General features: G+C 61.3%; 1 protein-coding gene across 2 annotated transcripts in view; it reads right to left on the bottom strand.

Moving 5' to 3' along the window:
* Positions 1-20,524, bottom strand: part of COL6A2 (collagen type VI alpha 2 chain) — a 34,214-nt gene that overhangs the window by 1,855 nt on the left and 11,835 nt on the right. The window contains exons 2-28 of one of the 2 annotated variants that reach the window (XM_058523309.1): positions 16,904-17,043; positions 16,154-16,752; positions 15,866-15,886; positions 15,042-15,107; positions 13,262-13,315; positions 13,127-13,171; positions 12,798-12,824; positions 12,537-12,563; positions 12,388-12,432; positions 11,594-11,647; positions 11,212-11,274; positions 10,473-10,535; positions 10,130-10,219; positions 9,407-9,469; positions 8,774-8,836; positions 8,490-8,552; positions 8,073-8,135; positions 7,758-7,808; positions 7,363-7,398; positions 7,005-7,067; positions 6,824-6,886; positions 6,622-6,657; positions 6,326-6,371; positions 5,923-6,075; positions 5,239-5,691; positions 5,050-5,088; positions 191-2,024 (exon numbers count right to left, since the gene is read on the bottom strand). In XM_058523309.1, coding sequence (XP_058379292.1) covers positions 1,729-2,024; positions 5,050-5,088; positions 5,239-5,691; positions 5,923-6,075; positions 6,326-6,371; positions 6,622-6,657; positions 6,824-6,886; positions 7,005-7,067; positions 7,363-7,398; positions 7,758-7,808; positions 8,073-8,135; positions 8,490-8,552; positions 8,774-8,836; positions 9,407-9,469; positions 10,130-10,219; positions 10,473-10,535; positions 11,212-11,274; positions 11,594-11,647; positions 12,388-12,432; positions 12,537-12,563; positions 12,798-12,824; positions 13,127-13,171; positions 13,262-13,315; positions 15,042-15,107; positions 15,866-15,886; positions 16,154-16,752; positions 16,904-17,015 — 2,754 coding nt within the window. In that variant the 5' untranslated portion in view covers positions 17,016-17,043 and the 3' untranslated portion in view covers positions 191-1,728. Of the gene's footprint in view, positions 1-190; positions 2,025-5,049; positions 5,089-5,238; positions 5,692-5,922; positions 6,076-6,325; positions 6,372-6,621; positions 6,658-6,823; positions 6,887-7,004; positions 7,068-7,362; positions 7,399-7,757; positions 7,809-8,072; positions 8,136-8,489; positions 8,553-8,773; positions 8,837-9,406; positions 9,470-10,129; positions 10,220-10,472; positions 10,536-11,211; positions 11,275-11,593; positions 11,648-12,387; positions 12,433-12,536; positions 12,564-12,797; positions 12,825-13,126; positions 13,172-13,261; positions 13,316-15,041; positions 15,108-15,865; positions 15,887-16,153; positions 16,753-16,903; positions 17,044-20,524 lie in introns of those variants that run through there. The other variant, XM_058523310.1, reaches the window with a different exon arrangement.

Genomic DNA, 20,524 nt, shown 5'->3' with positions numbered 1-20,524 from the left:
TGGGAAGGGGTCCATAAAGCCCAAGAACTGAATACCCCCAAAAGGGCCACGATCTGTGGGAAGTGGGGGTGGGAGAGAGGGGCAGGGGGCTGTCATCAATTTGCGCTTGTGTAAAAAGACCTCATGAAGACCCCCAGCCCTGAAGACCCCCAGACGCAAGGACCCACCTCCGGCTGTGACCCCCTCACTTTCCCTGTCCCAGAGCACTGGCTGGGCCACATCTCACTGGCCTCGGAGCATCGGAAAGAGGAGCCCACGTCCACTCCAACTGGACAAGGCTTTGGTGGGCAGTGGCACAGGTATGGCCAGACCCCTGCAGCAGCCCAGGTGACTCCCTGTCACCTGAGGAGACCCCTGCCCCCATCTGGTGGTCACTAGCCCTGAACATGCCAGACAGCGTGGGGGTGAGGCTGCAGCCATGACTGAGGCTGGGCCTCTGGGGAACATGGATGCCACGGCCCAGCCTGAAAACCAGCTCTCCACACTCATGAGACCACGGGCTGGGACACAGCCCACCCACCACGGCCACACAGCCAGGCCCTGCCTTGTGGCCTTGCCCAAGACCTCAACTCTAATCACCACTGGGGATGGGTAGGGATGGGGCTGCTCTCCCTGCTTGTGTCCAGCTCCTCAGCCCCACAGGCCCCACTCCTGGACGTGGGTGCAGAGGCCTCTGGTCACGGCTCAGGTTTGCCAACCCCCAGGAGCGCGGGGATCCCACTGGGAAGGAGATCCTGAGATGCAGCACCACAACTAGGGCCTGAGCCCAGGACCCGGCTTCCGGGTGGCCACCTGCGCAGCGACGGCTACGGTCCAGCCCCAGCCAGCAGCAAGTCACCCCAGCACCACACTCAACCAGAGCAAGGCATCCACGATCTTGGTTTCTCAGCCTTTATAGAATGTTTGCGATGTGCTCACAGCATCTGAAGGACACTCCCCAGGTGCCGGGCGGCCGGCAGAGGGAGCGGGCGTTTCTGGCAGAGATTTTTTTCTAAGGAGCTTATTAATGATGTAGCTTATCTGGGCGGAAGTGCAGACGAAGAGCAGCTTCTGCTTTAAATTCAGCAGCTGGAACTTGCAGAAAACGTCTCGCAAGTTCTCTAGGTGCCCCTGGACTTCCGGGTCCCCACGAGCAGAGATGGATGCGCGGGGGCGGCTGGTCTGGGGGAGTTTTCCTCAATGCATCACCGGGAGGCCGACGACAACGCACGGTGACAGCGGGCACAGAGGCCGGAGGTTAAGTCGGGAGTTGTGCAGTTGTTTACTAGGCTCTGCTCTTCACTTTCCCTTTTTGGCTAAATAAGGGCCCCCCAAAAGACGCCACGTCCTAATCCTGGAGCCTGTGAAATCAACCTTGTATGGCAAAAGGGACTCTGCAGATGGGATCAAATCACAGACCTTGACATGGGGAGACTATCCTGGGTTACCTGGCGGGCCTTAAATGCCTCCGCAAGTGTCCTTACAAGAGAGGCAGAGACATCAGGCTACAGGAGCGGGGAGGCCACGTGACAGGGAGCAGAGGTAGGAGCCGGGAGAGGAGGAAGAGCCTCCCCAGAGCCCCAGACGGAGCACGGCCCTGTGACACCTAGACTTTGGACTTCCGGCCCCAGACGGAGAAGACAGATCCATGCTGCCCTGAGCCCCCCATGTACAGTGGGCAGCCCCAGGGAGCTAACACAGCTGGGTGGGGGCACTTCCGGCCATCTCTGCACACAGGTGGCCTGCGCTTCAGCAGAGCGCCAGAGCAGTCTCGGGGTCCCCCACAATGTCTTTGTGCACCAGCTTGAAGGTGTCAATGAACAGCTCCATCCAGTCCTGCCGCTCATTTCCCGTGGCGAACTTGGCCCGCTCGGCGGTGTACACCAGTACGGCCACCAGCCGGGAGTAGGCGGCCGGGTCCTGCGTGAACTCCGTGGAGTTTAGCAACTGTTGGATCAGGGGGATGGTCTTGGGGAAGGAGTTGTCCGGGCCCTCTTCTGTGCGGAGGAAGGTGACCGGGGACTCGCCGCCGGGCCACGGTCCATCTGCGGGGCATCCAGAGAAGGCCATCAGGGCCTTGGTCCACGTGAGCGGGCCTCCGGCGCCCTCCTCGGCCAAGAGCAAGGCGCCTCTCTCCTCGGAGGCGAGTTAGGACCAAAGCGAGGAAGGAGGATTAGCTCAGCGTGGGGTCGGCGAGGAGGCAGGGAAGCACGGCCCCCACCGAAGGCACGGGGCGCCAGAGCTGAGCAGGGGCCGGGGGAGCCAGCGGCAGAGCGCATTGCCGAGGAGACGGGGAGCGGAAGCGCCTGTGGGTCACCATGAGCCTTGGGAACCACAGGACTGATGGCCAAACAGCCGCAGTGAGATCGACCAGACACCAGTGCGGCTGCTGACAGCTCACGGCCAAGTGCCCGCCATGACCCCAGGGCCCCTTAAAATGCTCAGCACTGCCAGGAGAATTTCCTGTTTGTTCCAGCCCAAGCCTGGTGTCCACAGGTGGCCCTGGACCCCTCAGAGCAGGGACGTTAGCTTGCCACTATCAGTTCTTCTCTGCCCTTGAGACGCGACTCCTCCACCGCCCAGACTGTCTCCTCCGGGGCCTGGGAGCAACTCTGAGTATAGACACTCCCTCTCCCAGTCCCCGTTGGGGGACACGCGGGAGGTCAGGGCCCAACTCCGTGGGCACCGTGCTCCGACTGCACCACCGCCTCCTGTCCTGAAGGTGAGAAGTTTCTCTCTCCTCTGGGCAAGTGCAGTCAGCAACCCAGGGGGCTGGCCCCACGGCCCCCAGTGCCCTCAGTGCCCTCCCTTCAGCACTGGCCTTCAGTCTCCTGCCTTCCTCTGGAGAAGCCGAGCTCAGCCCATCCCGGATCCTCCCTGCCGCAGGACCTATCCATGCATACGATCTGTTTCTCTTTGACACCCTGTGGTTCTGGCATAACCGAGCTGCCCCCTGGCCTGGTCCAAGCCCAGGCGTGGCTGGGGCTCCGGGTGGACAGGGCCATTTGGCCCAGAAGGTAAGGGCCACAGCAGAGCTGGTAGTGTCCACCCTGCGACCTATTTGCAGCCCCGAAATGCCGGGTCCACGCATGTCAAGGCGATGGTTTCTATAGTGACGCCTGCTTCCTCCCCCTCTGGGCACAGCATCTAATTTGCTGGGAAATTTCTAGTCGTTTTAAAGGAGGACGATTTAGGAGAAGGTGGGGAGGGTCTCCAGGGGGGCTGCTCCCTTTCCCTGTCAGGTCCTGCGGGCCCCGGGGGCCAGCGTTACTCTAACACCAAAACCAGACCAAGGCCTCACAAGAAAGGTACCACAGCCCAAGGCCTCTCGTGAACATCGATGCAAACACCTTCAGCAAAATATTAGCAAATGGAATCCAACAACGCATAAAAAACGTACACACCACAACCAAGTGGACTTATCCTGGGTCTGCAGCCTGGTTTCCCATCTGAAAATCAGCTAACGGAATCCATCACGTCAACAGGCTAACAATGAAACACCACACGGTCGCACCAACGGATGCAGAGAAAGCGTGTGACGAGGTCCCACACTCACAATAATTACTCTCATGAACCAGGGACGGAGGGAACGGTCCCCGACTTGACAAGGAGCCTCCACAAACAGCCTCAGCTGATGTCACGCCCAGCAGTGAGAGACTCGCAACTTTCCTGCTAACATCAGGGACGGGGCAGGGCGCAGGGCCCTCCTGGGCCCTGGCACCAGGGGCTGGTCTGGTTCCTGCCCTTGAGGGGCAGTTGACCCTGGGACCCCACCCCGGGAGGACCCGCGCCTGGCAGGGCGGCTGCAGCCCAGGGCTGACGCTCTCAGGCCAGCACCTTGGGTTTCCAGTGGCTCCGGGCACCACACACAGCAGTCCCTAGCTGACTCTGGGGACCCCAGGCCGTCTCCCACGGGAACCCCACAGCTCGCCGACGGCCGTAGTGTGGTCGTGATAGAACCTCGACGAGCATTTCCTTGGAAGTTCCCCATCAGCACAAATGTGGGGACCCTGCCCCAACTCCCCACGGCTCCTCTCCTCAGTCACCTCATGCCTTTGAACCTGCCCAGGAGCCCACCTGATGCCCCGGAGGAGCCTACACGTGAGCCCAGGAAACGCTGGCTTCACGGGCAGATGTGGATGCCCCGCGGCCCACGGTTTCCTGTCTGCATCCTCTGTTGGACCTGCCAACACAGCTGGGCCCTGTCCCCCTTCACGGCGGCCTCGCCTCCCACAGCCAGCTCTGGGGTCCCTGCCTCAACGCTCCTGGGAGGAAACAGACCTGGCGCCCATGTCCCAGCTGGAGGGTCCCCTGGCTGCAGGACCCGGGCAGGTGGGGTCAAGGCTTGCCGAGGGGGCTTGGCTCCTGGTGCCCCCAGGGCACTTGCGTGGGCTCCATGGCCCCAGTCACTGTGCTGCCCAGTAGAGTGTGGATGACCCCGTCCTGCCCCTTCTCAGCCCCTGGGGGTCCCCTCAAGGACAGGCTCTGTGCACCCCTGTGCTCCAGCCTCGCATACAAGTGCAACCTCGTCTGGCGGGAGGCACGGGCCCTCCGGGCAAGCTGGGTCTGCTCCCAGAGAAGCCCGCGCCGTCAGGGGTAGAAGCAGGCGCGTCAGCCGGTTACTGTGTGCCTGTCGGCGTTCACCTCCCGGACGCATTTCAATCAGCTGTTTCATTGACTGGATCCAGGGCTCCAGCCTGTGGGAGCTGGGCAGCCCTCCAGTGTCTGTCCCTCCCGGGCGGTGGGGACCACAAGGCCCGAGCACCTCAGCTGACCAGGCCGAGCATCTGCGTTCGAGACCAGTGGCCCCAGAGCCCAGAGCAGCGCCAAGAGGGCAGCCCCAAGAGGGCAGCACCCTGTCTCCACATGTGCCGGGGGAGTGGGGACAGTGAAGGGCTCCCCCTCCTCAGATGTGCTGGGGTCCTGGGGCGGAGACCGGCTGGTCTGGGCTGAGACGGGAGCCTGAGGGTGTGTCGCTCGGGAGAGGCCCCCCTTCCTGGGCCCCTGCACAGGCCCCTCCTCCCCTGGCCCCGGCTGCTGGAGTCTGGGGGCCTGTGGTGCCCGCGTTACCTGTCTGGCAGGGAAGGTCCGGGCACACGATCTGAGGGTCTAGAGGAGAGGAAGAGGTGGGGTCCCGTCAGCCTCTGCTGGCCAGGGCAGGGCTGGGCTCCCTCAGCCGCCCTCAGACGCCCAGCACCCTGCCCCCCCCCCCCACCGCCAGGACCAGGGCTGGGCAGGCGAGGGGGCGTTGCTGCTCACCCGGGCACAGGACGTCTTCCATGTCGTCGATGAACTTCTCGGCCACCAGGTCGGAGAAGAGCGTCATGTTGCGGACCTGCTGCGGCTTGTCGCAGGCGATGGAGTAGAGGTTCTCGCTTTCGTGCCGCTCATGGAACATATCGCCGATGCCGATGGCCGTCACCGTGACATCGTGGTTGCAGAGCGCCCGCAGGTTGAGGTCATCGTCCCGGGGGTCGTGGCGGCCGTCCGTGATGACCACGGCGAACACGCGGGTCTTCTGGCGCCGGCTCTCCTTAATGAGCTGGTTGTAGGCGAACTTGAGGGCCGAGGGCGTCCAGGTCCCACCCGCGATCCACTCGAGGTTCTTGACGGCCTCCTTGAAACTGGACAGCGAGTCGATGCGCTCGTCGTCCAGCTGGATGGCCTCGAAGGTGCCCTCATGGCTGTATTGCACGACGCCCACACGGGTCCCTGTGCCGGCCACAGCAGTCGTGAGGGCCTGGCCCCTCCCCGTCACGACCCCACACGGCTTGCCACCCTCATGTGGGGCCTTGGGGACCTCGGCAAAGCTGAGACCCTGTCCTGGAATTTCTGTGGCTGGATCTTGGGGTGTCCTGCCCGCCCCCCTGTTGTCACGAACAGGGCCTGACGCCTCCCCGCCACGCCAGCCCCCGGCCTCCCCCAGCCGCGGGCGCAGCTGACCCGTCTCCGACTTGGGGTCCTTGGCGATGGCGCCCAGCCTGTTAACCACGTTGATGACGAAGTTCTTCTCCAGCGTGAAGTTGGTGTAGCCGATGCTCTCAGAGCTGTCGATGACGAACACCACGTCCAGGGCGCCGCAGCGCTTCTCACAGTCTGTGGGCCAGGCTCGGGGTCAGCGTGGGGGCGAGTGGGGGCGTGTCTTGACCCCAGGCCCCGGGAGACACCCCCAGACCCCAGGGACGCACAGCCAGGTGCACAGTGGGAAAGAGTGACCCTGAGGGGGAGGGTGGGACCCAGATGATGACCCTGACCCCTGGACGAGAGCCCCCAAGAACACAGTGTCCTGGCCCCATGGCGGCCCAGCTCCACCACCACATGGGGGTCACGAGGGGCTGAGACTCACCGCAGCACCCACAGGTCTCCCTCACGTAGGTCATGACGTCACATTCCTGCAACACAGCGGGGTCAGCCCCGGCCCAGACAGCAAGCTCGTGACAAGCCGAGGAGGTGCTTTTGCAGGAGTCTGAGGGCCCCTGCTGACCTCACCCCAGTGACCTCACCCTCTGGCCTTGCCCCTGCTGACCTTGCCCTCTGACCTCACCCCTGCTGACCTCACCCTTGCTGACCTCATCCCTGCTGCCCTTGCTTTTCCACTTTAGGAGGGAAGAGGACACTGATTCCACCCCGACTACCACCTACCGTGAGGCCGGGGTCTCCGGGGGGTCCGGGCTCTCCCTGGAGGAGGAAGGATGACAGTGAAAGGCGACCGCTGTCAGGGCCCAGACCCCGCACATTGGCCCCGTGTCCCAGCACCGGCAGAGCCCAGAGGTTCGGGGTGCGTGTCGGCCCGGCTGGCCCAGGGCTGAGGCCGGAGGGCCAAAGGGACCGGCGACTGACCTACCTCGGGTCCTGGGGCTCCTCTCGGCCCCCGAGGGCCGGGCTCACCGGGGGGACCAGGATCTGCCTGCAGAGGGAAGAGGTAGGTGGGCTCCAGTGGACACCAAGCTCCTGCACATGGCCCTGGGCCCCCTGCCCGCTCTCAGGCCAGCGCCCCCTGACCGCAGGGTGATGAGGGTACTCACAGGCTCGCCCTTCTGGCCTTTCATCCCCGGGGCTCCTTTCACGCCGAAGTCGCCTCTGCCCCCCTGAGACACAGACACACAAGTTAGCCCAGGAGAAGGAGTGTCTTTTGGGGGCTTTGTGCTGCTCCCCCACCCCAGACTCCCGGTGATTCTGCCAGACACGAGTATGGCCCCATCAGGAAGGACCTGTGCCTGGTGGTCCCGCCGGGTGGGTCAGATGGCAGCCCTCTCGGGCACTGGAGCCACGGATCTCAGGTTGAGAGACCAGTGTGCGGCCTCTCCCACCCAGAGCTCAGCCCGGGTTGGGAGGGAAGGGGAGGGCAGGCATGCGGGCGCGGGAGCGGGGCCCCCTACATACCTCAGGGCCGGGAGGGCCGGGCTCGCCTTTGTCTCCCTGGAAGCAAGCACAGGTTGGGGTTCAGGGGGCTCAGATGCGGCCACCGCACTCCTGCCCCGACAGGGGGCTCCCTCCCCCGGGGCCTGGGTTGTCTCGGCCCCGTCCTTCCCTCACAGGCGGTCTTGGTGGTTACAGTCTGTGCAGAGCTGCACATGCTGCGGCCAACACCATGCCGCCTGTGCTGCATCTGAGACGGTTCTCAGGGACCTGCCTCTGCACCCGACGGGTGGCCCCGTGCCCCCTCCTCACCGTTGCCCTGCCCCCAGGAGGAGGCCTTCGTGGGAACAAGGGGGAACCTTCAGGGCCCTCCCCACAATGCCCACCCCCTCCCGAGTCCCTGGCCACGCGGGACTTACGGGTGCTCCTCGGGGTCCCGGGTAGCTGAATCCAGGCCTGCCGGGGTCTCCCTGGAGAATGGGCAGTGGTCAGGGAGAGTCCAGTGGGAAAGGAAGAGACCAAGTCAGTAGCATGGATGGAGGGCGGAGGGGCTGGGCCCCTGGGGAGGAGCTGCGTGCTGGGCCCGGGCTTGGGAAGGACAAGCCACCCCGAGGGTGGGAACATGGGGGCCGCCTGGCCCTCGACGTCCTCCCATGCCACGGGGCCAGGCCTGGCACTCCAGGCAGCCTCACTCTAGAGCCGAGGACAGGCTCAGGGGTGGGGAGGGGGCATACCTTGGGGCCAGGCTGTCCCGAGTCTCCACGGGGACCAGCGTCACCGGGGTCTCCCCGAGATCCCTGAGGTCAGAGGGAAAGTGGGGAGTCGGCACAGACAGGGACTGACTGTGTCCAGCTCTGACCACCACCCTCCCTTGCTGCCCTGTGGGGGCCGGTGTCCTGATGGTCACTGACTGGCTCCCAGGCCCCACACCTACTGCCCCTCGCCACCCCCCACCTGGTAAAGCTGGACCCCTCAGTGCACAGGGCCCCTGCCCCTGTCCCGCTGCCCAACTTTGCATGGGGACAGCATCCCGCCCAAGGACAGGGGGACCAAAATGGCAAGGGAGGGTGGGGGGGGATGGTGGGGTCAAAAGACAGTGAGGGGCCTGGGCCCCAGAGCCAAGGGGCTCTCCCAGGGGTCCTGCCACTGACCTGGTTCCCGGGCTCCCCGAGAGCCCCCTGGGGTCCTCTGGGTCCAGGCAAGCCACGATCTCCCTGGAGAGAAAGAGGACGAGACACCTCAGAGACCCCGCTGTCAATCACTGTGGACGTCGGCAGGGTCCGGGGGTCTGCTGCCCTCCAGGAGGTCCTTGGCTTGGCCTAGGTCCTCAGCCCTGACCACAGTGGCCCCTGGCAAGGTCTGCAGGGGAGGACAGGGGTCCCAGGTGCAGCCCCTCCAGCCAGGGAACTGGACGCCTGCCCGCTGGCCCACTTACCTTGGCTCCTTTGCTGCCAACCTCTCCGGCCAGGCCCCGGGGCCCCTCAGGGCCAGGGTCCCCCTGTGAGGAAAGGCCTGGTTAGTGAGTGTGTTCCAGGGGAGGTGGGGAGGGGTCACTTAGCTCCCAGGAGGAGAACCCCATTGGAACAGCCACAGCCCTGCTGCGTGGCCTCGCACAGCACAGCAGGGACCACCTCACTTCTCCCAGGAAGAAGCCCCTCCTTCGAGCCCTTCACCCAAATCTCACAGGGAACTGGCAGCCCTAGGATTTTGCCACAAAGACAAAGGCACCCCACACCAGCTACAGGAGCATGTGTGTCTGCGATGGGGTGCTGTGGGGTGGAGCAGTGCGCAGCCTTCACAGCTGTGCATGGCACTCGTGGAACTGGCCACACTCTGCCCAGAAACCCCAGCAGGGAACACGGGTGGGGATGGCCTGTCTGCCTCCTGCTTTAGGAAACCTCCCAGGAAATGCCCCCTGATGGCCCTGGGGGTCGCTTTTGTTCTGGGTGGACCCTGGGGGGTGGTGGCTGTCTCTTGTCACTGGGGCCCTTTTGGCACCATGGTGAGACCCCAGTGGAGACGCAGACACGCTAGTGGTGCCCCGCGGCTCCCCCACGAGGACACTCACCTTCTCACCTTTGGGGCCATCGCTGCCCGGGCTGCCTTTGGTTCCGGGGTCTCCCCTGCGTCCCTGCAGAGAACGAGCATGTGGGTGGGGTCCCTGATGGTGGGGCCACACGGGGACCCCACGCTCTGCCAACCCCATGAGGACTCTGGCTCTGGGGTCTGGGGGCCCCTCCAGAGGGCCTCAGCCTAGACCCCCTCCTCTGCGGGGTCGGCTTTGTCTCAGCCAAGGATTTAGGAAACCTTGGGAGGGGTCCCTGGTCAGCCTGTAAGTCGGGGTCGAGGCGGCGTTTCAGCTGACGTGATGGGGACCCGGCTGGGACCGGCTGTCAGCGAGGTCACTGGTTCACTTCCAGGCCAAGCCAGGCCTCGGGGTGTGCCCTCTGAGGATCAGCCCTGGCACTGGGCCCCCCTCCCCCCATGGCAGAACACCTGGGGATGTCGTGCGGGACCCACAGAGCATGCGCCTGCCGGGGGGGGGGGGGCAAGATGGGGACTCTGGGCCACATCATGGGCGCTGAGTCTCCAGCAGGGGTGTGGCTGGGCCCGGCCAGCACTCATCAGTGGCCCTTCCTCGTGTCGGCTGCATGGGGGACGCAGGGGCCCATTCGGAGAAGCCGGAGGATGTCGGGCTCAGAGAGGCCCAGAGGCGCGTGCTGGGGCGGTCCTGCGGGAGGGGCCCCAGACCCAGGGCTGTGTGAGCAGTGGGGGCTGTGGGTGGACTCACGGGCTCGCCTTTGGGTCCTCGGGGCCCAGGCCCGCCCTTGGCTCCCTTCACACCGGGACTTCCTGGAGATCCATTGTTGCCTTGATAGCCCTGCAGAGAAGGAGCCGTTCAGCCACGGCAGGTGGCCTGGCCACACCTGCACTAGGCCCAGAGGGAACGGCCCGGCCACTCCTGGACTCGGGCCTGCTGTCGTCTGGTGGGACTGTGGTCGCCTTGGCGCGTGGGGCGCCCTGGTCTCCTGGCAGCGGGGACGGAGAGGCGGGCAGTGTGCTCAGGGCACAGGGCCGGCACCCACGTCCGTGGGCCCAGAAGGCACCGCTGGTGGGCAAGCACGGACACTTACCTTGCTTCCTTTGGCCCCGTCTTCTCCCGGGGGCCCTCTGCGTCCTGGGCGGCCGGGGTCCCCCTGGAAGGATTTGGAGAAATCAGCCTGGTGTCCTTCGGATGCTGACAGGGGAGCAGGACGCTGCGGGGCTGAGAGCACAAGCTTCCCCCCCCCACCCCGCCCTGTCCGCAGAGCCTGCGGGACGCCACGTGCTGGCGGCGGCTGCTGATGGGACCTGGCACCAGCCAGTGAGCCGAGCATGCATCACTCCCTAGTGCTCCTTGGGGAAGGGCCCCCGGTGCAGTTGCTCAGGTGAATTGATGGGACAGCCCGTCTGAGGACAGGGCTTCTTGGGGGAAGGGAGGGGATGCAGGCAGGGACAAAGTGACACGCCAGGTGGCCTAAGAGGGCAGAACCCCCACAGGCGCCTGAGAGCCTTCCACAGGGAGGCCCCGAGAGGGCTGGCAGCAGGGTGAACTTGTCGCTGTGGCCATTCGGGCACTGTAGAGCTTCCTGAGCTGGGACACACGGTCCCAAGGTGGACGTGAGCTGGTGAAGCCCTGGGCAAGCGCACCCCATGATCCCCCTGGGGCAGGACCCCCCACGGCCCTCTCCCAGTTTTCAGAGACAGGCCCCTCCCCGCTGGGCTTCTCAGCCCAGGTGACCCCCAGAGGCCAGCGCTGCTGTGGGGAGATGGCTGCGGGCAGTGGCGACCCCATCTGCTCTGCCCGCCCGCTGCATTGGCCAGGCTGCCTACCTTGGCGCCTTGATCTCCTTGCACCCCGGGGCTGCCTGCCTCCCCTGTGTACCCGTCGGGTCCCTGCGAGAGAAGGGCGAGGGGTTGTCGGGGGCTCCTGCCGAGAGCGGTGCCTGGGCTTCTCCCCTAAGCCCAGGGCCGGCTGACGTGGGGGAGGCAGACCAGCGCCCCATCTTCCGGACTGGACGCTCTACCTGGGTCTCGGCTGCCAGGACCCACCGGGCTGGGCAGGACGACCAGAGAAGCCACCCGCATGGAGAGCCCATCATGACTCTGGGAAGCAGCCGCCCTCGACCTGACCCAGAAGCCCCCACCCCGCCTGGCTCCCGGCGTCTCCCAGAGCTCGGGGTTTAGTGGACGAGGACCGCAAAGCCACGCTTACCCGATCCCCGGGGTCTCCCTTGCAGCCAGGAGGTCCAATGCGCCCCAGCTTGCCCTGAAGGAGGAGAGGGGAGCAGAAGATGCGTCAGAGGGGCATTCAAAGGACAGCCCACATGCCAGTAACAGAGGTGCAAACGGCAGGTGCAGTCCATGCCAGGGCTACACGCAACGGACACAGCTGTGCGAACATGTGTCAACGGCTCGACTGTGTGGTGGCAGCTCTGCAGAGGCAGGAGTGAGTTCCAGGACAGGGACCGGAGCACAAGTGTCCAGAGTGCCCCTCCCTGACGTGCGTGTGTATGGGTGATGTATGTGTGTATGCATGTGTGATGTGTGTGCAACTGTGTACCTGTGATGTGTGTGCATGTGTGTGCATGTGTGATGTATGTGCACTCACTCGTGACATGTGCACATGTGATGTGTGTGCATGTGTGACGTGTGTGCGTGTGTGATATGTGTATGTGTGTGCAAGTGTGACATGTGAACTGCCAGTAGACCAGATCTGGGGGTTCTGCAGGACAGGCTGGGAAGTTCCCGCAAGGCTGGGCTTTGGTTTTTAGAAGCACATGTTCACTCCTGCTCTCGCAATGTTCTTATTTGTCCTGCGTCCACTGGACAGGTGCAAACTGGGGCTGCCCAAGCCACAAGTTAGGGCAGTGGCCAGTGGGGCCCACAGGCCAGCCCCAAGGAAGGACTCGCGAGTCTTGAGGAGGTTCTGCTCATTCCCTCAACATGAGGACTGCTACCAACGCGCTCCCCAGTCCAGCCCCGGGGACAGAGCCCGAGGCGCTCTACCTTCTGTCCATCTGTCCCGTTCTTGCCGGCCAGGCCGGGGGCGCCCTGGAGGGAGAAGGAAGAGGGGACTCCATTAGCCCTGATGGTCATCCCTTTAGAGCAGCAGGAAGGGGGGGCGCCTGCCTGCCTAGTCCTTCCACCAGGCTTACCTTCCTCCCATCGGCTCCAAATTCACCCTGTGCAGGAGGAAAGGCAGGCGTTAGCTTGGCAACTCAGCATCACAGACCCTGCTGCCCCAGGCGCCCGAGTCTGCCCTCAGACCACACACAGGGCCACAAGGAGCCCAGAACAAGGCCCCCATGGGGGCAAGCTGCGTCTTGTGTCCCCAGCAGGGACCACAGGCTCGCTAATGACGCTGCTGAGGGGCCTGGGGCCGCGGCTCCTGGGGTGGCCGTGGGAGGAAATCTTACCTTCTCTCCTTTGAAGCCAGGAACACCCTGAGATTGGGAGGGAAGAAAAGCAGCATTACTATGGGGCGTGTGCACCTGGACCCTGTGGGCCCAGGGAAGAAGAGCAGGTGTCGCCAGTCTCAGGTGACAGGCGTGACCAGGGCTCAGGCCAGACACTCGGTTTGGGGACGATGTTCAAAATACTGAGGCGCTTCACGTCCTTGGGTCAGTGGTGGGGAGGGTGGGCTGGGCTGGACACATCCTGACTCGTTGGCCAGCCCACCTGAAGCCAGGCAGCCCTTGGCCAGTCCCACGTCCCCAGCCATGGGGCGGGGAGGGCAGCAACTTGCCTTGGGTCCTGGGAATCCAATGGGGCCTTCGATGCCTGGATCTCCCTGTGGAAGAAGAATATAGCCGTGGGTATAATCCCAGGGGACCCGGGGACAGGGGCCGACGGACGGGGTAGGGGGGCGGAGGACACTCACCTGTCGTCCCTTCTGTCCAGGTTCTCCAGGTTCACCCATGTTGCCCTTGGCGCCCTAAAAGCAGATGACAGAGAAAGGGTAAACCGAGGCAGAAAGGGGTGGGGTGGGCTTCCAGGGACCCTGTCACTGGCTCCTGGAGGTGGAAGAGTGACAGTTCCGGGGGCAGCGTGGTCAAGGCTGCTGGTCCCACCCAGGTGATGATATCACATCGGGATGGCACAGAGTCGGGTCAGCTGCCACTGAGAATTGCGGCCTCTGTCAGGCCAGGGCCAGTTTTGACCCTGTTTCTATGAGCCCTGACCAACAGCTTTCTGAGAAGCCACCCTGCAAGATGCGGCCGGAGCAGCCCCGGGGGTGGGGGTGCCCACACAGGCCCGCAGTGGCCTCCCTGCAGCAGCACCCGGCCTGGGCCGCACCCACACCTCACACCGTGATGTCAATTCCTCTTGACCTGGGGGCCACTCACTAACCTGCACGTATCAGTGCTTTAAAAAACTCTTGAAAAGTTACACTTCTTGGAATTAAAGTTTTTACTATATAACGTAGAACTTTAGTAAGTAAATGCGTCTATTTATTAATATACTTCTAATTTCAGTGCAAAGAGGGGCAGAGAAGAGGGGAGGAGGTGAGGGGGGTCAGAGGAGAGAGGAGGAAGGAGAGGAGGGTCAGAGAGCCAGGAAGAGGAAAGGAAGGTAGACAAAACACAGGAAGCAGGTGGCGGGCAGAGGCTTCTGAACTGCTGGGCCCTGTTTTGGGGGTCCCTGTGTGTCCACTGCCACACTCGCTGCCCCTCAGATGCTAACTACGGTCATCCCTGTGGCAGCTTCCAGTGACCCCCCCCCCATGAGGACCCATGAGTCACCGCCCTGCTATGGTGGCCAAAGCTGCCTTCAGTGGCAAATTCATTCCCAGGCTGTGGTGCGTGGCACTGCCCCCAGAACTGGAGAGGCCAGGGAGGCACTGGGAGCGTTTGGCCAGAGGCCTGGCAGACGTGTGTCTAGATCCTACTGGTCTAGGCAGCTCTCTTCCAAATTTAGGAAGAAGAAAACAGGAACCTACTTGGTAACGACCTTCTCTGGACTGTCTTTCAAACCCCGTGTCTCATCTCCTCAGAGGCTTCTTTCCCCTCCTCTGCCTTTCTTTGTAATTTCTGACATGAATTACTGGTGTTTCCGATGCTCTGGTAGTGAATTCCGTTTTATACACTTCTGTTGTTAGGAAATACAGGGCCAACCAGACCCTGAAAACCCGCTTATTTGGTGAGCGACAGCAGTGGGTGCTTGTGTGGGCCTGCAGTCACACCCCAGGAGTCACGTGTCATGTTTTGTCTATGTACACGAGCAGCTTGCTTACTTCACAAGTATTTTTTTTTTTTTTTGGTGAGGAAGAAAGAGTGGCCCTGAGCTAACATCTGTGCCCACCTTCCTCTGTTTTGTATGTGGGGTGCTGCCACAGCATGGCTTGATAAGCGGTGTGTAAATCCGTGCCTGGGATCTGAACCCATGAACCCAAGGCCGCCGAACCAGAGCACGTGAACTTAACCACTATGCCACCAGGCTGGCCCCTATTTCACAAGTATTTTAATGGCAAATCTCAATAATAGAAAAAAGTGTTCCTACTTCTCTCAAAATGTAGGAGGAAGCGGATAAAAATTGAATTTTAGCTCCTCCAGGGTCGGAAGTGTTGAGCTCACTCGAGATGCAGTTGGCCCTCTATTCAGATCTTTACAGGTCAGGGGCATCCCGGCGGTGGGGGCCCCATGGTGGTCTGGGCATCTTACCTTCTGTCCGCGGTAGCCCTTGGGGCCAGGGGGCCCGGGGATCTCCAGACAGCTCACCTTGTAGCACTGAAATGAGAAGCAGGTGGCAGTGCGTGAGGCCAGCATGACAAGGCCCAGGTTGGGGGGCAGCTGCGCAGGCCTGCAGCCTGCTGGGCAGTGGGCCACCTGAGTGTGGGGCTGGGTGAAGGAGCAGACTCAGGAGGCGCCCACCACGCACAGGCTCGGGGGTCTACACAGCGCTCCAGTCAGGTGTGGAAAAGGGGGCAGGGGTGAGCAGTGACTGATGGCAGAAGGGCTCACACAGCTGCCGGCCAGCATCGCCAGTGCCTGTGTCTTCAGCTGCGTTGTGAGCGGCCGTTCTAGGGAAGGGCATGTATGTAGGCGCCCAGCTGAGTGGGGTGCACCCTTCCCGGGTACGGGCTGGTGCTGGGGACGCGCAGGGACGGGTGCATGTCAGGGGCCTGGAGCTACAGGTCCCCGAGCTAGGCACCCCACCGGCCGCTGCCTTCTCCTCCTGGCCTGGCTCAGGTGGACAGAGCCTGTCAGCCTGGAGGGTGACCCTCCACCTCCATCCTCGTCTACTTGGTGTGTGCTCAGCGGATGACCCTAATGCTGACCTCCTGGCTTTAAACAGCCTGGTTTTGGCCAGGAGCCCTTTGTCCAAACTCAAGAGTCTCAGGCCCAACACGAGGCAGAGGGGTCTCCCTCCCTTGCTCCCTGGGAGCGCCAGGGAGCTGAGGAGGCGCCATGTGATCATCTTTGCTGGGTCTGTGCCTCTGAGGCCCAGAGGTAGGACCAGGGCAGGGCTGGCAAGTGCCCCTCACCTCTCCATAGGCTTCGTGTTTCTGCAAAAAGACAGAGAGAGAAACCCTGGTTAGCCGGGAGCTGGAGAGCCATTGCAGCTCTGCGTCTGGGGGGGACGCGGCACCCTGGAGTGGGAATGGGACCCCGCCCGGGCTTTCCCCGCTCCGTGGCCTCACTCACAGCGGGGTAAACTGAGGCCTGGAGCGGTGGACTGGCCACGGCCATGCGGGTGAGCGGATCCCAGGCTCGGGACCGCCCCATCCCCGACGCCCGGGGCTCTGCCTCCGCCTGGCGGCCGCGGAGCTCACCATGACCCTGATGATGCGGTTGATGGTGTCCTGGTCGATCTCGGTGGAGTCGGGCCGCATGGTGGCGTAGTTGCTGCGGTACAGCTCGAGGGGCGTGCTGGCGATCTCCCGCAGGCCCGGCTCGTTCAGGTTCCGGTTGGGGGCCACGGCGAAGAGCCGGATGCCCTCCTCGCGGGCCCTCTCGGCCTGCAGCTTGATGCCCCCGCAGGGGCTGCCGGTGACGTGGCCGTCGGTGATGACCACGGCGAAGTGGACCACGCCCTTGCCCCCGTGCTGCCGGACCTCCTGGGTCATGTTGGCGAGCGCGCAGTCGGTGAAGGTGCCGCGGCGGAAGGAGCGGATGCCCTGCAGGCTCTTGGTGAAGGAGGCCCGGTCGCTGCCCGGCGGGCTGAACACCTCCACCTGGTCGGAGAAGTGCAGGCCGCCGTAGCGCCAGCTCAGGGCCACCTGGCTCAGGTAGAGCTCGTCCTGCAGCTGGCTGATGAACTGCGGCACGAACTGCTGCATGTGGTAGAGCAGGCTGTCCGTGGGGGACTGCATGGTGACGCTCTCCGAGGTGTCCAGCACGAAGTACACGTTGATGGGGCAGTCGGTCTTCTCTGGGGGACACGGGGCCAGTCACGGCGCCTGCGCCGTAAGTCCCGACCCGAGGCCCCGCGTGCGTGGGTGGCCCTGGGCTCCGCCCCACCCAGCCCAGACCTCACCTGGCCCCACTGCTCCCCACACCGGCCCCAGCCCACACGCCAGTACCTGGGCAGTTACTGTTTCTCTCCGAGTTGTCAGGTGCGATGACCTGCTGCTGGGCGTGGAGGGTCCCCAGGAGGCCCCAGAGCAGGAGGGCGGAGCAGGCGCCTCGGAGCATCTTGGCAGCACCCGTGCGCCCCCCAGTCCTGCAACAGGGAGGGGCGACCGCTGCAGACATCGCCCCACCACACGCGTGACCGTGCCCCTCCTTGTCCCTGGAGCTCTCCTCCCCGACGGAGTGGGGGGGCGGGGCGGCACGCACAGAGAGTCAGCTGGACTGCGGGGCGCTGCCTCTCACTCCCCAGTGAGGCAGGGGTAGTGGCCCAGGTTGTTGCCAGCACCTGGGCTCAGGGAGGTGGCCTCGCCCCCTGCCCTGGGTGGGGGCCACAAGCATTTCCTGGGTGCAGGGACTGCAAGGTTTGGGCTGGATTCTGGGTGGGATTTGCAGGTTCCCGGAGGTTGCAGAGCCTGGGTGCACGAGGCAGACCGGCGCATTCGAGGGAACTGAAACGCCAGTGATCGGCATCAGTGACCACAAAAGGGTGAGCAGGGCAGAGGGGTCAGCTGGGGGTGACTGGGAGGAGGGGCATCAGGGGAGGGGAGAGAGAGGCCCAGACTAGGGTGGGATGGGCCCTCCAACTGACCCCACGCAGACCCAGTAGGTGGAATGGCCTGGGGGGTGGAGTGTGGGGGCTGCGATGCAGACAGGCCTGGGGGGCCATCAGGCAGTGGGCGCCAGAGCGAGTCGCTGTGCCCAGGCACATCTCTATGGGGTCTGAGGTTTCCTGGTCACTTGCTGCCCTCTGCGCCCAGGCCCACCCTGTGACCAGAAGACAGGGAGAGGATGTGAGGCGTGGGCGGGCAGGCTGGCCAGGCTCTGGGGACCAGGAGAGAGAAGAGGGACCCTCTGTGGGAAGTTGGGAAAGGGGTTCGTCACCTGGCTGCTCTGGGGGCAACCCCACAACCTGGTTCGCACAAACCTCCCACTGCCCCTCAGCCCCCAGAACAGAGGGCAGACCCTGTGGAAGACGCGGCCCCTGGGGACTCGAGGCCTGCTGGTGGGGAGTGCTGGCGGCTGGCCCTGACAGGCTGGGGCCAGAGGTGGGCCTGGCGGGCATAGGGGGCACTTGGTGCAGTTTTCCTGCTGACGACCATCAACACTGTGGGACCCTCTCATTGTGAGAGGAGGCGGATTTGGGGCGGCAGGTGTTACTACATCTGAGTTTAAAGTGAGAGGGGCTTGTCCTGGCGTAGTTAGGGGTGAACAGCACGTGGCACTGCCTCCCCCAACATGGGGTCATGGTCAAGTCAAGAGGCCGTGGCCCTGCAGGGTGGCAACAGTTGCTGAGATCAAAGCAAGCCCAGTGGGAGCACCAGGGAATCCAAGATGGCTTCCTGCAAGAGGTGATTGATATGCCCAGACTGGGGGAACTGGCCAGAGGAAGAGGAGCTCCTGGCCGAGGGAAGGCTCGTTCAGGGAGGGCTGGGAGCAACACACGGTTGAGGTGGAGGCCCAGAAGGTGGGGTGAGAGGCAGCCCAGGGACCTTGCAGAGCCAAGAAGCCAATAGGGAGTTGGGATGTAACTGTCAGAGCCATCAACAACCGGTGTCCGCCACAGTGTAACCTTGGTTGGGGGGCTGGGGTGGGGCGGCTCAGGGTTGAGCACCGGAATGTGGGCATAGCTGTCCTCCACTACCCCTCACCCTGCTGCCCCCATGGGGGAGAGATCCCGTGGGTCCCACCCTGTCCTTTCTGCTCCAGGTTGGGGAGGAGGGTACCGAGGGGCCAGGGAGACTGCGCCCAGCTTGGCACTGCTCTCTGTGCGCGTGCACACACACACAATAAATTAAAAGAGGTCTGCATAAATAACGTGTCCTGGTGGAAAATCTGACTCTCAAATATAGTAAAAAATTCTAAAAATATCTACACAGAGGAAAAACACAAAAGTAAAAAAAAAAAAAAAATACAGGAAACACCTAAAGGAAAGAGTCACTTTGGCATTGTGGTAGGCAGCCTCCAAGGCTGCCCCCAATTATTCTTGCCTCCTGGTATTCATGCTCTTATGAAGTCCCCTCACACACTGAATCGTCTCTGGCCTGTATGACCAACAGAATAGTGTGGAAGTGATGGTGTGTGACTTCCAAGATGAGGACATAAAGGACACCCTGGCTCTCTCTTGGCTTGCTCCCCACAACATGAAGACACTCAAGCAGCCTTTGCAGAAGCCATGTGGGAAGGAACTGAGGCCTCCAGCCAACAGAGGTGAGTGGACCGTCTTGGAGCAGATCCTCCAGCCCAGTCAAGTCTCCAAATGACCGTGACCAGGGACAAAATCTTGACTGCACCTCATGGGGACCCTGAGCTAGAACCACCCAGCTAAGCCACTCCTGAATTCCTGACCTGCATAAATTATGAGATGGTAAATGCTTACTGTTTTAAATCACTAAGTTTTGAGGTAATTTATTATACAGCAATAGATAACTAACAGAGGCATCAAACTTTTTCTCCATAATATTGTAGACAGGAAATAAAAAGACAAGAACTTCAGAATTTTGAGAAGAAAATAAAATGACCCAAGGATGTCACCCCAGCCAACTTATCTTCCATGTACAAGGATGACAGTCTCAGATGTAAATGGGCTCAGACCTATGCCACCTACCTGCCATCCCTAAAATAATTATGCAAGGAATTTCTGCAGAGAAATGAATGAAAATAAATTTAAAAGGCAATGAAACTTGAGAAATACAGTAAAATATAGAAAATGAAGGAAAAAAGAAGAGCCAGGAAACATAAAATTAAATGCCAGAAATATCACACAGAACAGTTGTGACAATAAATGTGAATGGTCTAAATTCTCCTATTAAAGACAAACATTCCTAAATTGGGTCAAAAAATGAAACCCAATTCAATGAGGTTTATGAGAGTCACATTTTAAATAGGACATCACAGATGGAGCAAAGGAAATGGCGTGGGGAGGGGTGGATGCGAATGGAAGGGAGAGAGTGGCAGTGTTGTATGAGATGAAGCAGAATTTAAGGCAGAGGATGAGGGATGGAGCCAAAATGAAAACAAAAGCTGAAGTCCAGTTATAAATCTTTGTGTATTGAATTTCATAATGTAAAATTATATAAAAGCAAAACCTGTGAAAAATCGAAGAAAACACAAACTGCAATCATAGTGGAAGACTTTAACTTATCTCTTTTAGTCATTGACAGATTGCCTGAACAAAAAAAATGGAGGATCTGAATGTCACCTTTTATAAATCTTTGACAGTAACAAGTAGGAAATATATGTTTTTCTAAACAAAGAATTTGGATAATGTGCATAAAATACACACACATATTATATATATATAAATATAAACACATATATATCTGTGTCTTTGAAATCTACAAATACGGAATATACATTCTTTTTTAAAATTTTACACAATTCAATCCTAGAGGAGGCCACAAAGAAAGCTTTAATTAAAAAAAAATAGAAATTATACAGATCAAATTCTCTGAGCTACAATGCAAAACCAGTCACTAATAAGACACAGAAAAAAAAATCACAGTACTCGGGAATTTAAACTCTCTCTCATAAACACTATGTAGGTATTAGTGACAATGACAATGTTGCACATA

This window comes from Diceros bicornis, chromosome 27, assembly GCF_020826845.1.
Source record: "Diceros bicornis minor isolate mBicDic1 chromosome 27, mDicBic1.mat.cur, whole genome shotgun sequence".
NCBI lineage: Eukaryota > Metazoa > Chordata > Mammalia > Perissodactyla > Rhinocerotidae > Diceros > Diceros bicornis.
Note: the sequence above shows the minus strand (reverse complement) of the source record. Positions and strands in the feature narration are given on the sequence as shown.